Source organism: Trematomus bernacchii, unplaced genomic scaffold (genome assembly GCF_902827165.1).
Source record: "Trematomus bernacchii unplaced genomic scaffold, fTreBer1.1, whole genome shotgun sequence".
NCBI classification, from domain to species: domain Eukaryota; kingdom Metazoa; phylum Chordata; class Actinopteri; order Perciformes; family Nototheniidae; genus Trematomus; species Trematomus bernacchii.
Genome location: NW_022987705.1, coordinates 6,332,521 through 6,349,967, shown reverse-complemented (window position 1 = coordinate 6,349,967; position 17,447 = coordinate 6,332,521). Strand labels below are relative to the sequence as shown.

The 17,447-nt window shown below is 41.4% G+C and overlaps 1 protein-coding gene across 1 annotated transcript in view; it reads right to left on the bottom strand.

Annotated features, from left to right (window-relative positions):
* LOC117490670 (protocadherin-16-like) overlaps positions 1-15,892 on the bottom strand; it is an 89,839-nt gene extending 73,947 nt beyond the window's left edge. Inside the window, exons 1-4 of the mRNA XM_034140445.1 lie at positions 15,417-15,892; positions 1,441-2,280; positions 1,126-1,323; positions 213-986 (exon numbers count right to left, since the gene is read on the bottom strand). Coding sequence (XP_033996336.1) covers positions 213-986; positions 1,126-1,323; positions 1,441-2,262 — 1,794 coding nt within the window. The 5' untranslated portion in view covers positions 2,263-2,280; positions 15,417-15,892. The remainder of the gene's footprint in view (positions 1-212; positions 987-1,125; positions 1,324-1,440; positions 2,281-15,416) is intronic.
* Between the last annotated feature and the right edge of the window lie 1,555 nt (positions 15,893-17,447).

Sequence of the window (17,447 nt, the reverse complement as noted above, 5' to 3'; positions counted from 1 at the left end):
AATAAAGAGATGAGAGTACAGGAGAGGCAGAGAATACTTGGTTTTGGCTGCATAAGTAGGACAATAGTGTTGTGGCCAACACGGTGCGCCCCATGAGAATTATAAATGCCAGGTTTCCTTCAAAATAAAGAAGAGTAAAAGAAATTTTTTTTAGAAGAAGAATGAGAGAGAAAGAACGAATGATAAAAAAACGTATTTATGGTTTCTCTTACCTCCAAGAAACAGGTCCCAGCTGGCGTGTTCTCCTTTATGGAGGCATTGTAGAAGTTGCTGGAGAACACAGGTGTGTTATCGTTAACATCCTGGAGCACAATGTCCACCTTGGCTGTGGAAGACAATGGCGGGCGGCCTCCATCCATTGCTACCACAGTTACGCTAGGTGCTGGCTCTGATTCGAAATCTAGGGCTGTCGCTGTGGTAATGATCCCTGTGACCGGGTCAATGGAAAACCAATCAGAGTGAGAGTTTTTGCCCTTGAGGAGGCTATATCGTACGTCCCCATTGGGGCCCTGGTCCTTGTCCCTGGCAGTAACTTGGAGAACAAAGGAGCCAGGATAGACAACCTCAGGAATAGTCTGTCTGTAGGCCTGCTGGTCAAAGAGAGGGGGGTTGTCATTCACATCAATCACCTGAATGGTGAAAGATGACTCTGCTCTGAGGGGAGGCGTGCCGGAGTCTGTGGCCATAACCCTCAGGTCATACGAATCCCGTTCCTCTCTGTCCAAGACCTGGTCAACATATATCAGGTAGATGATGCTGTCCTTGGTTGTGAGGGCAAACTTCCCATCACCCCCCTCAAGAGATACATTCACATTAGCGTACTCTCCATAGTCGGGGTCTGTGACAGAAATCCGAGCTACGTACTGGCCTGGTTGGGCCCCTTCAGAGATCCTTGGTGAGCCGTCCTCACTCAGAAAGATGATGGTCATGGTTGGCTGGTTGTCATTGAAGTCACGGACATGAATGGTCACAAATGCATTGGTAACCTGAGAAAATGCACATGGTTCATGTTAGTGAGTACTGAAATGAATCTACTTTGCATTATTGTAGAGGACAAATACGGTTAATTATTTTCTGTTTTCTTTTTTCTTTTAGGACTCTTAGGAATAACCATAATGCAATTACCTCAGGTTGGCTGGCGTTATCCCTGGCCTGGACCACCAGTTCATGAACCCTCTTCAGTTCATAATCCAGGGGCCTATTCAAAGTGATGACCCCTGACTTGATATCCATGACAAAGGAGCGATCAGGGTCACTCTGACGCCGGTTGATTTCATAAAGGACAAGACCATTATCACCTTCGTCCTCATCTGTTGCAAACACCTGGAAAGATAAGAAACTGAAATGAGAAAATACCCTGAAACATTTGGATTTACGGGCGCAGGAACTGTTATTGAAGTAACAAATCACTGTCTAAACCCTGATAAGACTTGAGCTAACCTGTAGGATGCTGCTTCCTTGTGGGAGACTTTCAGAGATAATAGCATGGTATCTGCTCTGATTGAAGAGCGGCGCGTGATCGTTGATGTCCGTCACAGTGACGTCTAGGGTCATGGATCCCATCCTTTTTGGTGAGCCCCCATCAAAGGCCTCAACGACTAAGGTGTATAATGAGCGCTTCTCCCTGTCCAGAAGACCATTGACTACGAGATCCAGATACAACACCTTGTTAGCAGCTCTCTTGGTCTCCAGTCTAAAGGCTTGGCCTACATTACCCTCTCGTATAGCGTAGCCTTGAGTGGTCAGCTGGTCCTTATCGGCATCTGTTGCAGGCTCCAGGGAAAACCTTGTGCCAACTGCTGTGTGCTCGGGAATTTTAAGAACGGCTTTCTTTTTGGGGAACACAGGTGCATGGTCGTTGATGTCGTTAACGGTGATCGACACCTCAATAGTGACTCCTGTCATTGTGACAGCGATAAAGCTATAGTGGTCTCTCTGCTCACGGTCCAGACGTTGTGCAGTGGTAATGATGCCTGTGTTTTCATCGATGTTGAGATCATTGCTGACGCCTGTGCTCTCATGGTCCGAGATGAAGTAAAGACCTCCGATTTCACCAGGTGGTAACCCAGCGCTGATATCACCAACGATGGTCCCTGCCGGCTGCTCTTCATCCAGCTGGAGCTCCAGTGCTCCGAAGACAGTTGCAGACTGAACAAGAACAAGGACCATGCATAAATAAAAGACTTGCGTTCCTCGCCAGGAACACAAACAGGGTCCGCTGACCCAAACCCTCCGTCTTGACCCTTTACTGGTTATCGTCATGGCTGGGTTCTGCTACACCTGTAAGGAAACAAGAGAGAAAGAAAAAAACACATTAGAGAAAATATTAGTACAGACATATTTTATGATGTGTAAATTGAGAAAGGAAATACTTTCCTTATCCTCTATTTAAATACATTTTGAAAATGATCTTGCTCCCTTAGCACAAAATGAAAACAAATTGTTATTTTTGTGTAGTATGTATTTGTAATCCTTGAATAACAATGTGCTAACACTTAAATAATCCACAACCTATATAAAATACACTGTGTGATGTATTTGAGCTTTTTTACCAATGAAAATTATATATATATATAAATATATATATATGTATATAAATAAGAGTTTGGAAAGAACTCTTCAGCAGGATTGGGAATATTTGAAAGAGCACAAAAATGGAAGGCTAAATCTGTCCAGGATCCACATTTGCTTGGACCACATTGAGGACAGAGTCATAAACTATATTTATCTGAAGGACAACACATTTTATTCACTGGATGAAAACATTTTAAAGTGTCCAGAGTGGTCATAAACTGAAATCCAAAGGGAAAACACATTAAAAGACACTGAAATGGGCATCAAGATCCTTAGTAATATTTAGATTTGATGATTGCATATCCTTAAAACACACACACACAAAAACACAGACATACTTAAAAAATACATGGAATGCATGGGAACTTAAGTATATGGCTGCTTCAGAAGAGCTCTATGGGTAAAAGCAGTCATTTAAGACTGTAAGCTTAGCCTCTATGTTCCCCAAACTCTAAATCTTGCACAAATCCATAAAGATAATCTCCTCCTCATGCTAATGCTATATCAATCTTATCAGTCATAGGCTGGTCCTAATCATGAACAGATTCACATGCTGTAAGTATCCACAAAGGCATGCATCAATCTAGGGTCAAACTCTTTTGCAAGACGTTCTTTATGTTCCTGGTGTGTCAGAAGCGTGGATTTGCCTCATCAGTTGGCACATTGACTGCAAGAAAGGCATTCGCAAGAGTTTAAAGGGCTATCTAAAACTCACTTGACACTGTGAACATTATCCTGCAGCTAACCCACCATCTGGTACTTCCAGCAAGTTAAAACAAACACCAATAATTATTTTCAAATGGTATTTGACCCAGGTTTGACGCACATACTTTAGCTCACTGTAATATCATTCTGGAAATGCAAATGTAACCTGTATGGCAGCTCCCAACTCTCACAAAATAGAGGCTCATTTTACCCCTTGATGAGGTCTACAAATATTTACATTATGCTCAAAATGAGACCAATTGTTTATGCATGTTCCTCTCCTATTTACAAGGAAAGATTTATTGAGCGTGTAACTCTTGAAAACATCCTGCAATGTGGAGGACCATCCAGCCCTAACAAAACTCATTCATCACACTTGGAGTCCAGAGGGATGCTGCTTTAACAATCTTCAACACTGAACACCTAAACCCTCTGGAATGTGAAAGAGTCCTGCTTAGATTAGCTCATGTTTGGTGCGCATCATCAACACTATGGATGTGTGATGCAGGCAAAGGGCCAGTAGCAGACAGGAGGTTAGTTATCAATGGAGGTTATTGGCCTTTGCTGGCCAGCCACATTCACCCAGACAATCACTCCCCTAATGCATGTATAGTCTGGACAGTTAACTTTAGGAATGTCTTTCACCTCTAGAGGGAAAGCCATGCCTGGTGTCAGCTGCAGTGTCTGACTGCACATACGTTGAGTTAAAGCGTAGCACACTCATACACACAAAGGACCATAGACTTCCCTTTCTGCAGGTTGATGGAAAAACTGAGTGCTACTCCAAAGAGATCTAATAAAGCATCAGAGTAAGGTTGCACTCCGCAGTCAAAGAACATTCATTGAATTAGTTACTATATATTGTGACACGCATACAAAAGCTGAAATATTTTTCTCATCTTCCAGATAAATGTAATTATTTCATTCAAGTATTCTCAAGTCTGTAGTGCAAAAACAACCATGTATGTTTGCACGAGTACCTCAAACATCATTATTCACATGCATTGGCAATATTGAGTGAAACCTATTTAGTTGTTAAGGTTCTAAATGTACAAGACTCCTGAAAGAATATTTAAATTCTTTATATATGAGCAGAATATAAAAGCAAATGAAAAACATTATTTTATATATTATGAATCTTCCTCCAATCATCCTTTCCACAAGTCCTTCTCCTGACCCTGACCTTCTGCGGTAGTTTATGAGCCCTCCAAGGAGAAGGGATTAATAAAGTCTATAGCTCCACTGGGACAGAGAGAGGGACACTGAGGCTGGCCCCTCTGGTCGCTGACCTCTACATCTGGTCCAGACGGCTGCAGCGGACAGTTGCTGAACTCCTACGCAAAGAGGGAAGCTGAGCTGAGCCTGAGCACGTAACACCTCTCTTTTGTTGTTTTTTGCTGTGTGTCAGAGTAGTTGTGTGTGTTTGAGTCTATGTGACTGTCTTTCTGAAATAAGCACAGGAGAAAAAGTGAATGAAAAAAGTTGAAAAAGGAAAAGTCTCAGAGGTAATTAGGGGTGTAATGATGTTAAGAAAGACTTATTGCTGCCTTTGGAGACCCTGCTGTGACAAAACGAATACCCTACCTACAGTATCATATTGCAACCATTGAGAACAACAGGGAGGACAAAGATTGTAGGGAAAAAGTGGATTTGGACAAGTTACATTTTGACGAGTGATTATGGCTTTGTCTCGACTGCCTTATTGTCATTAGGGACCAATGAGCTGATTAAAAAAGAAAGTAAGAAAGGGTGTATTCAAAGGAGAGACATGTGTGTCTCTTTACATCTTCTTTCCCTCATTGCTTCAGTTGAGTGTCAGTGAGAGGTTATATTGATGAACACATCGCACGGCTGCAATCTGTCATTAAGCAGTCGGTGCATGACATCATCTCCCTTTTGACGTGTGCTGTAATACTCTTGTGCTTACATTGGAAAACACTAACTGACGATGAATGGATAGAGCAATGCCTCAAATATAGCTTGTGCTGAAAGGAAACTGGCAGAAGAGAAGGGAAGTTGAAAAGACAGCCACCTGATTCACTCCCTCTAGTGGCACTCTCCATAACATTCTGCTTATAATGACAGATGATGTTAAAGTTTACATTACAATTAATTTCAATAAAAAGTTATAAACTACAAATAAGCTTTAACCTGTATTGTCTGCTTGAATGGGGTTTTGCACATCCATGTCTTTGTACGGCTGCACAACACATGTGCAAGCGAGCAGTGACATCATCTCTGTGCGACCACATTGACAGGCAGGTCAGACCCGGAGGGCTCCATGCAGTCTCAGCCACATTATATCTGGCATTGCACCCCCATAATCTCCTTCTGCTGTGCGCAAGCCTCAAAGCCTCAAATGCACGGGCCTCCACTCCTAAGTGCTGTAACCATATAATAGAAAACCATAGTGTTTTTTCTATAGGATGTGACTATTTGAAAGAGTATGTGTACGAGGATGTGTGTGAATGTGTTCATTTTGTCGTATCTCAGTTGTGGGGAATAGCTTTTCCTCACGTAGTGCCAATTCTGAGCAGGACCCTCTATCTCCGTATCCCTCCCATGTCTGTCCCTCCTCCTTCCCTCCGTCAGTCCCCTCTAATGGACTTCGCAGATATAGTAGGGCACGCTATAGCTACCCGTGGGCCAAGCTAAACAGGACCAAAAGTCACGTAGTTCCAAGGAAGAAACGGCCACTCGCTACCGCCTCTATCTCAACCATGTTTTTGTGCTTTGATGGAACAGCATTGCATTCAGCTAGTTCCTCAGCGGTTGAGAGGTCTGGCATTGGCTGTAGATAGCTGGCAGCCACTCATTTAGCCCTGCAACTGCTTCTGTGTAACCCAGAACAAACATTGGCCAAGTCTTATGATTGACAGTAAAGTCAGACAGGGGAAAGAAGTGAAGGAAAAGGCTGAGAAATTCAAAAGAATACAGCCAGACATTGGATTCAACGTTATCTTCACACATTGAAAACCCCAACAGCAAAAAGGATAAGGTTTAAAGAACAAATGTTCTCATATTGCAACAGCTTTCTTGCAAACCATTGCAAGCCTGTGCCCTATATGGTGTTAGGATTGGAGATGGTTGTAGTTTTAGTGCCATTTGATAGCGTAACAAAACAAAAAGTTTTATGACAGTTCTCAGCAAGTGTACAATTACAGGGTGGCTAGAGCGACACCAACTCATTAAATGACTGAGAATAAAAGGTTAGGCCAGGCTGTGGTGAAGCAGGCTTTGTGAGATGAGGGAGGGAGGGCTGAGAGGCTGGTGGGGGGTAAAGGATGGAGGAATGCTTAGCATCTCAGTTTTCATGTCGTTTGGGTTGTGTGTGTGTTTAGGGGGACGACAACTATATGACCCCTGTCCCCCCCCTTGAGTCGCCTTATCCCGGATCTCTGGATATAGACGTCCCGTTTGAAAACCAGCTGTCACTAGAACTGTGACCATATGCATGTGTGTCTTGTGTGTGTGCGTTGGTATTTAAATCCCGTTCAATTCACCTATAACTACCTTTCCTCTATTCAACTTTTGCCTTTTCCTTCCTCCCAGACTTCATCCAGACTACACTAAAGTTGGATATCAGTTTCAATTTATTTCCATAGCTGACTCAATCAAAATGAAATCTTAAAGTATCGTAACACCAGCCCCTCACTCAGCCAGACGTCCACTGTCTGGACACTTATACACACACTGAAATATACGTGCTGCACTAAAGCACAATCAATAATTCAATAATAATACTACTATGTGCCAAGAGAGTTCATGACTGTGTCATACAATTGGGTTACCTCACCCAGGGGATCCCTGCGGCCGTAAAGGCTCTCACAACTTGAGAAACCCAACCTATGTATCTGGTTTGTGGAGAAGGGTAGAATACAAGTAAGCACTTTTGAATTAATTATGATGAAGTGAGTTCCTTGGTTACGCTGGAGGTCAATTGGTTGATCTGATAGAAAGTGAAAACTAACCCAGCCACAAATGCATACTGTAAAGGGGAACGTGAAAGAAACATTGGTAAAACTCCACTGACATGAGGTACAAATTGTATCTGGTTCGCCCTTGTATAACCAAGAGTCCTATGATACTTTGATCTTGTATCATAATATCTAATTCCAACGTTTACCAGTAACTAAAATCTCTTGTACCAGGGAACCAAACTGGAACATTCCCAGTTTACCATAACTCTGTGAAAGTCTTTGTTTAATTCTGTCCCTGAAGTTGTGCTCTAGAGTTTTATTTTATTACTTATTTCCTACATAAATGTCCATGTCAGTGACATCAGTGGACACGTAGGTGTGGGGGGGGGGGGGCCACGTCATCTCAGAGACTAGTCAGTTCACATTGAGAGCGTGCCTCTGTGCCAGGAGCCTACTGAGACTGAACACTTTAGTTTCATATTGCAGTTTTTGTTCTATTCTGAAGAGCAGAGTAGAAAGAATAAACTAGAAGACACATGTCCTATTCTCTGGAGTAAGGAAGTGAATGTTGCGTGCATGTGAAATGTTTTGTTCCAATTCAAAAAGGTATCAGGGAAGTGAGATATGTTCTAATTGTTTGGCTTTATACTCTCCTTTGGATGTGAAATGATGATGGGAAAGTGATGTACAGTATAAGTGCAGACTTTTTTTCAAATCTTTGTTTCATCCTCGGCCATAAAGAAACATCCCTTGAGAGTCCACATGTTGGAAATCTGTGATTCATCTGTTGCATCTCATTTTTAACCTGCAAGAAAATCATCAAAATGCTCTTCACAGCCGTTGTACATTTTAAATCATGACTCCTTTAAGTTATCAAATCTGTCACAATTCGCTGTGCTGCTCCTACTTAAGATCAACTTGTGTCTCTGAAAGATTTGCATCTCTTCACTAAAGTTCTTACCGAACTCCATGTGGATATGAGTTTGGGAAAAACAACCGCATAAGAATCCGAGACTGTGTAGCAGAGACAAGACAATTCAAAGCTGTTGCGATGACTCAGATTTGTTTATTTACTCTCACTGTGGATGTCAGGCTGGAATACAGTCACATAATGCTTACAAACTGCATCAGGTCCCCTGTGACAAAACGTCCTAGATTTTGCCCAACAGGCTGGAGGAAGAAAGAAAGTGACAGTCAGAGATGGAAGGAACAGAGGAAGAAGTGGAACTAGAGATGCAGAAGAGAAGTATGATTCTGAATGAGGTTTCCTAAAAGAAACACTGCCACGGTGTCAGAGACGGAAATATAAATAAGTTAACCATAAGCTGAGTGAGTGCTGAATCTCACACACACACACACACACACACACACACATGCAGACTCACACGCACCCACATAAATAATGTACCCTCTGGACCGTCAGTGAAGCCATGCAGCAAGTGAAAACACAGCCGGAGGTGATTCACTAACTCCCCTCAACCTTCAAGGCCACACTGCCAAGTGAATGTGCAGCGGGTTTGGCTTCTACAATGAGTGAGTCTTTGTGTGTTTGACTGTATATTTGAAGAGAAACATTTAGAAACTGGCTGAAAATTAAGGAAAAATATGAAAAGATAATAATATAAAAGAAAAGAGTACAAGGTCAGCAGGGTAGAAAAAAAGATTGGTGAGGCAAGATATCCCTGAAGGTGAAGCAACAGCTGCCATCGACCATCACTCCTCACCCCTCCCCATCAGAGAATGTTTAATATCCCACAAGGGCAAATGTTGAGCTGAACCAAGTCCCTGACTCCAACTCTATTACCTCACTGGTGAAATGAGATAAATACGCTTTTTTGGCTCAAACAAATGCCTTTATGAAATTGATTACATTTGGATGTAATTTGATGTGAATAACCCCTAACCACTCTAGAGTTGTTGTTCTTTTCATTTCGATTGCAATGAATACTAAATTACTTATTTTCCTGTTTGTGATTGTGTAGTAGTTTTGAGAGTCAGCTAATTGGCTAACTTTAATTACCTGTGGGGTTATCCTTATCGTAAATGTATAGCTCAAAACTTTAACATAGACTTAACCCAGTCTTGATTTGAACCCTCAAACTCATATTGAATGCTTAACTTTGCGGGGACTGCTGTGGGGACATATGGGAAGTAAGTCCCCAATTTGGAAATAAGAACTTAAGTCCCCACTAGTGATGAATACAATAACACACACACACACATACAGTATTATATCAGAAGAATAACAGCATTTGTTACTGAACAAACAGAGGATAAGTGAACAGACAAAACACTCAGCTAATAGCCAAAACAGGATCAAGAGAGGGGAAACCGTAGATCCATCTTGTAACTCATACACACACTAACACGGGGCAAGCACACACAAAAAAATCTTTTTCCACATTCCAGCAAACTTTATAATTAGTGGCACAGCCAATAGCAAACCGGGCAGAACGTTTTCTCAGGTCATGGTTTTATAGCAGAAAAAACATAAACATTAATCAGAGCGATAAAACATTTTTTTGAACAGCCTGCCAGTTAACAGAGCAAAGTTTTCTTAGGGTGAAAAGAGGTCAGTATCCTCCGAACAGAAATGCTACAGTATGTGTTTTTTTTGGAAAGACAAGGTATTCCGTTCTTCTATGCTTAACAAATGTGGAAAACTATCAAAATCTGTAGTCCAATCCAATCCAACCTTATTGATATAGCACATTTAAAAACAACTGTTGACCAAAGTGCAGTCATCTCGAGCTCAGATTATGGGATGGCGACTTAGCTTATTAGTAATAAAATTATCCGTCAACCCTCGAGTTAGTGGCGCGCCGGCAGCTGTTCTCTAAGAGAAAGCCTTTGTATCATGTTACTCCATTATATTTCTTGTGCTAAGCCTGGGAATTAAGTCTGTCTGTCTTTGTTTTAATTTGCTTTTCAAAGTCAAACAGACATCAATAAACATCAGATGCAAATCATGACTAAATACAGAGATATGATAGATGGTGTGAGGCTTCAAATCAACAATTAACTTCAGTACTGATCAATGGCGCTTTGATTCTCTGACAGTAATATCAATGGCAAACTAATTACATGTTTGATCCTATTAAAGGCCACTGTTCCCAATCTCTAAGATGCCATGAAACAAAAAACATTTCTCAATAGCCAACTTTTTCTTTGTATTGCTTTTGTCTCACACCACCCACCCACACCCATCCAGGATCTGAATCCTTTAACTTGCATAACACGCTGTAGTACCTGAGCCGCGGTGCCCTACATGCAGCTCGCAGCTCTGTGCAACTGTTTGAAGCCACCAGAAGCTCAGATCATCTCACTTACTTCATTAAAAACACATGAGACTCTACACACACACACAGGCTCTCTCTTCCTCTCGTTGCTTGCCTCAGAACTTAGAAGTTTATCATCCGCCATGCACCCAGAAGGACAGCGGTTACATTTCATTCATCTTCACTCAAAACCATTCCCACATTCATATATTCATGAGACTGATGAAAATAATACAACAGCTCATTCAAAAACATGTTTGCATATATTGCACACAGATAACAAAATCGATTATGAGAACCGATTAGATTTAACATTATTTCTAATTATTTAATTTGTTGATAATGAGAAACAACATTTAAGAGACTAATCAAGCAAACATTTTAAACATCTGCTGTTTTTGGACATTTTATAGCCTAAACAATTCTATTAGTCAACAAAGTCATTGATAGATTTACTGTTAATGATATGAATCATTGGTTGCACCACAAATGAGATTTACACAAGTATATTCAGAGGCCACACACTTCCTTGCGTGCAAAATACATGCACAGAAGCCAACTCACTGCTTTCATCCATCTATAGCAACAATGAGAAACCCAGAGTTCCTCAGATTAAGCCACACTTTGGCAACCGGGAGCCAATGTCACGGGTCCAACCCACGGTGGAGAAGCACAGGATGGGAAACTCGAGACAACACCACACTTTAGAGAACTTCCATCTGCAGCTTCCTCCAGGAATATTACAACCCATTTCCAACGGTCATTATCCCAGAGCCGAATCTGAAGGTGTGGTCGGGGCCAGTTAATTTGATCCAAATTTGAAGATTACACTGTAGTAAGTCAAAACGTTGGAGACTTGGTTTATCTGACGGAAAGTGGAACTATTCCAAAAGTAGTCTCCCTATAGACAGACAGCATCTACTGCCTTCCACTGGAAAGATATATGTTTTTGAATATTTAGCCAGTGTCTGTAGTCTTTCCCATTACACTAACAGGATCCATTCCTTACTGCCTGGAGAAAGACCATGAATAAGGATGAAGGCGGTTACTTCAGAACTGGGCATCAGAACAAACAAAAGTCGAATTTCACCATCTAAAAACTCCAGCTAGTCAATCACTTTGCATCTGACAGGGGAGTGCAGTCATTTCCTTTGATTGGTTGAGGCAGTCATACAGTAATATCTTCTCCAGAACAGCAGATAGATGGGTCTTCATATTGTAAGTATAAAGGTAACATCTGTATTCCCTCTTGGGAAGGCTACAGTACACTGTCAGGAAAAGAAAAAGCTGCAGTCTGAAAATATGAGGTATGACTCAGGATGATTAGGTATCGGGGTTTGATTCATTCTGCCAGAGTTGATTTATTATTAACACGTTTCTTTGATAACACATTGCAAAGTATGAACCTCATAATTCAAACTTTTTCTCCCTTCTGTTGCAGCAGCGAGAATGAAAAGTGAAAGAAGCCGGAAAGGTTACTGCTAAAAGAGGATAAGAGAGACATTAAAAATTATGAAACCACAACCTGATGCTTTTATCTTTGTTAATTTGTGTAATACATATTAAGAAATTCTGCTAATGCACCACTATGCCTAAAGGTCTGATACATAGGTAATTAAAACCAACCCGATACAGGGACATTATAATTGTAAAATGATTTTGGGAACTACTTTCTCCGCATGTAAGCACACACACAGCTCAAATGTAACAATGGTGTAATTAAATTTCATGATGATAATCACAGCAAGATGGTAGACTTAGTGATTGTAGCTGCCATGGCAACCAACAGGCCCTGAAGGGGTGAAGTTAATGAAATGTGGAGCAATCAGCACTGGGGATTTCTTATCAATGGGAATCTTATTTTCCGACTCTACTACTAAAGCTATTAATAACTGCCTGGCCCTCATGTGGATGGATGATGCAAACAAAAGTGGCTTTCCAGGAAATCAAAACTACTCCATCACGCCATATTGAGGCTTAACACTGGTTATAGTTTACATGCTGCCTAATAAACAGACATTTCATGAAATCCCCTCAATATTGAGTCTTGGGTTTATGTAATGGCTTAGACGGTGGTCCGAGAGGTAAATAAAGACACCAACACAAACCCCAGGCATCAGCAAAGTGCAGTTAGTGAAAGATGGAGCGTAAATAATTCCACTAGCTACTTGTGGAGCCGGGCAAGAGGAAAACAATCTTTAGTTGCTCGGTTTGCTGTCATCTGCTACCCATTTAACACTGTCAGGAGTGTGTGTTCCATTTCTTTAAAAACAAAAAGGTTATTTTGACTCTTCTTGTTTGTAATTGTGCCAATTTAGCATTTGTATAGGTTAGGGATTGGGTAAGGGCAAAGAAAGAAATATAATTGGGTGAAATAAGGTCAGTTCTGAGTATGCTTACATGTGTGTTTGTGTGAGAGAGGAAGTGTCTGAGTCACTTTCCGATAGTTGTACTGATTTCCCTTGCACAAAAAAACAATTCTAGGATACAATAAGACAGATTTTTGATTGAGCTGCAACATTTGGGTGGGAAGATGCTTTGGGTTTTTTCCCCTCACTCTTTTTTTCTCTGCTGGCAGTGCTCCATGATTCGATGAGCTGAAGCAGATATTACAACAAATCCTTCACTCTCTACAGTTTTCTCTGCAATATTGTTTGTGTGGTGTGGTGTCTTTGTATTTTTAATTAAAAAGTCAGACATTCGACTGTGAGAAAGGAGTTATAGAGAAATCCATGCACATAATTAAACTTGATTTAAAAATACAAAATTCCCTTGTTATGGGTTGGGTTTTTTGGAAGACAAAAAGAGGACAACAGTGTGTACATTACAGGCATGACTTCAGTGTCAATGTGGGTGGTGAAGGTGCAGTTTGATTACACTGTATATCGCCAGAGTTTAAAGTAAACTCTCACAATTGCTTGAGATTTGGAGAAGAATAAAGCCTCAACTTGGACATCCCCTGGAGAAATACCATTAAAGTAAACAAAAAAAGGCCCTTTAAGGCTGTGGACGGCAGTATTATATTTCTTCTTAACCAAAAGCCAAAATGTATTCAAGCTTGAAACAGAGATTTAACAATGTTTGCCAGCATGATTCATAGTAGCATCTGTTTTTTTTAGAAAAAGATGAAGAAACCAAGCCAAGTCTGATGCCACGTTGCTGCCAACATGAACCCCAAATAATCCGATAAACAATGAAGGGATGGGGGTTGTAGGGTAGTGGGGACTCTGCAGTCACCTCCCCCAAAAGTAATTGTAATATTTTGTCTTACAGTGGATGCTGTTGTCTAAGAAGAGCATGTATTTGGAACAAAGCCCTGATGAGAATACACTGACAGTGGCAATCAGTATAATGCTCATCCATTCAGCTGCACTGAACCAAATGGAGAGCAAGCTGACTGTTTACTTTGTTGATAAGCGCCTCCAAAAAGACTTGACACTAACTGAATGAATTGACCTCTCTGCCTTGACACACTTGGTATAGATAGTGTTAAACCCAGTTTGTAATGTGAATGACATGACCTATCAGTTCTATGCTGTGTTATTGTATGAGGATAAGTCTATCAGAAGGAGGTCAGGGGTCAAGGTGGACACCTCACCTGCCATACCACCATTTAATGTACAATATATTTAAGAATCAATCCCAGACAGAAAATAGCCTATCCAGAGTTTGTTACAATCCTGCTTTTGTAAAGGAGACCCACTAAGCAGCTGATGTGAGTAATTATGAGTTGTTTGTACAAACATGAGCTCTACTCAGTTGCAGCCGCACCAACAGATATCCGTATGGTTTCTATTAGAACATGTCTTGCTGCACGCCTCATAACTCTGCAAGAAACCAAACTCTGACTGGTTGTACGCAGACCAGAGGCTGAGGCTGAGAATACTACAGAGCCAGAGCACATGAGAAACATGTAAGTGGATAGTGTAATAATGCAAAGATCCGTATCCTTCTTTACAGCAGAAAACTACGAGCTGTGGATGCCAGCGGACACAAGATATGACTGGAATAACTATTGTGGTTAGGCACTTAAATATGCCCTGGGTTCCCTTGTTTAGCTTTTGGCCATGTAAACATATATAGACAGTACTAGCTGCCATAAATACACTTGGTGATTAAAATAAGTACAACTGTGTCAGAATGTATTTGCTGGATATTAAAACTACTTAAAATCCTCCTGGACTTCTTATTTGTATGTTTCAGGTACATGATCTTTAAAGTCTACTGAGATAGTCCCTCTGCGATTTTTGGTTCTGTTTTCATAATCATACAGAAAAATGGTAACCTACACCAACAGCAGAGTGTAACCTGCTGTAGTTAATGGTCTCAGTGCCTTGCTCAAATGTGAATAGCAGTATTTAAAATTCTCTCCACTAGTGATGCCTCACAGTCTTCTTAAGTGGTCTCACCAGGAAATATTAAGTAGATTGGTCCACTATAGCTGTTTCCCTTAAAGTGGTACGGACCTCAATCCATATTTAAGTCTATTCACACAAACTAGGAATCCCTGAGGAGGAAACCACTTACTTACAGTCAACATATAGTTCCATAAGACATAATAAGACGCAATATATACAGGCCTACTGACTAACCTTCCTTTCATGTTCAGCATATATTTTGAAAAGGGATTTTTCTTCTTTTTTAATCTGGATGTTTAGCCAGGTTGTCTGTGAAAATGGATCAATAATCAATACCAGGCGATGCTGCATCATCAGGATCCATTGATCTAATACTAGTGTTGCCCCTGTAGTATGGTTTCCCTACATCTCAGTACCCGGACAAGCTACCAGCTCAAGCATGCAAGGTGCAGATGCAGGGTGCACCCATCTATAGGGAGAGCCAGAAGCTCCCACCCAAAAAGAGCAAATATCTCTACCTTTCCCCCTTATTGATCAGAAGCATCAGTGCACATGATGAAAATAAAGCAGCTGTCACTTACATGCATCTGACCCACTCCACAGCTCTGGATGTTTGCTCTGGATCTCCTCTCCAAAACTGATTAGTATGCAAACGGGTTTCCAATTCCCCCTTTCGACACACAATCCACCAGGACAACAATCTTGAATGGAGCCTCTCTGGCCAGCTGGACTGGGCTTATTTTTTCTTTTTACATAATATCCACACAAAAAATGACAGTTCCACAGATGTTCTAATCCAATAGACGGGTAGGTTGTGTTATTCCTCCAGTGAAGGGTCTTTTTTTGGTCCCCGTGTCAGGTGAGCGCGTTCAGATCAGCTGTGAATCTCTCCGGTTCCTTCGCTGTCTGCAGAAGAAAGGATCCGTCTGTGGCTCCGCAGTGCTCTGCCGGCTCTTTCGCTTATCTTAAACGTTTCTCTCCTCTTTTTTCCCCCCTCAGCATCCAGTCACTCAGACTCGGCGTGTGTTAGTATGCGCTGAGACAGAGCCGCTTCAGGGCACCGTGCACCTCACCGACTGAAAGCCGACTCCTCCGCCACAAGGCCCAGCCCCCCTACTCTCCTCCCCCTCCTCCTCCCTTCAGCGACTTGGGTTGCTAATTTATTCGGGTAGCTACACAAAAGGGGGGACAGATGAGAGGGAGGCTGTGGAATACAGTGGGGAGAGAGAGGAGAGAGGAGATTGGAGAGCAGACTTTGGTGCCCCCCAGCTCCGTGCAGTGGAAGTAGTCTTTGAAACAAAGGGGTGCACCATGCAGCATCAAAAGAGCAGTTTAGCTCAACATGGCACATTATGTATGGAAATTAGTCATTAAAAGCATCATTCTTATTTACCCTCTTTGTTGGGACTTACTCTTATTATATTATTCAGAAGGATAACCATACACATTTCAATGTAGGTCCCTGTATGAACATTTAAGGACATTTTGTAATTTATCTTATGATTTTATATTTTTCTGAAGAATCAATATTTTAAGTAATGCAAATCCTCTTTTTCTTATCGTTCTTATAAGTATGGATTGGTGTGCCTATTATGTACATGCATTTGTAAGTGGTTGCTTTTAGAAAAAAAAAATTGTATAAGGTGTATACAGTATATCTCTATCTAAATGTGTACATAATCATGTGAGAAAAAATAACACAGTTTTTTGTTGTATTTATTTTATTTTTAACCTTCGTCAACTGCACATTTGACAACATAGGCCTATACATTTTTGTTCAGATGGGATTTAATACTACAATATTTATTTTTAATTAAATACAGAACTAAATGAATCATTTAAAGTAGGCTTACTATTAAAGTTGATTTCAAGGTGCAATATACGTGGATCTAAAAGCTAATGGCTACAATCTGAGAAACGAAGCAGCAAAGCAGGCTGGGGTGAGATTGAGACACACACACACACACACACACACACACACACACACACACACACACACACACACACACACACACACACACCACACACACACACACACACACACACACACACACACACACACACTCACACACACACACACACACACACACACACACACACACACACACCCCTTTGGACTGCTAGCATCCGCAAGATGGTAGTCATTTATCACCCCAGATTTTAGGTCAAGCCTCCACCTGCATCACTGAAGCAGAGCGAGGGAGGCAGGCGGTGTGGAGGTGGGAGGTGGGAGGTGTGAACATGGGGAGGGGTGTTGGAGGCTGTGGCCAAGGACAGCAATCAATCCTTCCCCTCCTGCTTTGGGAGAGCTCATGCCCGATGAATGTGTGTATGTTTCAGTCAGTGGAGGGAAATGGCACATTTACACGTTCACGAGTAAGTGTCTTTACCCACATTGACCATGACATAATGACCAGACTCCATGGATACAGGTTCATTTGCCTCTGCAGGAGACCCATTAGCAGGGAATGCAAAAAGCAATGGTCTATGAAAGATAAACAAACACAATATCCCTGTTTCCTCATATTGTGACAGTGGTCACTTGGGGATCAAACCTTCTGTCTTGGCAGTATTAGTGTCTTGTGGTGCCTCCTAAAAACACAAAGTATGAA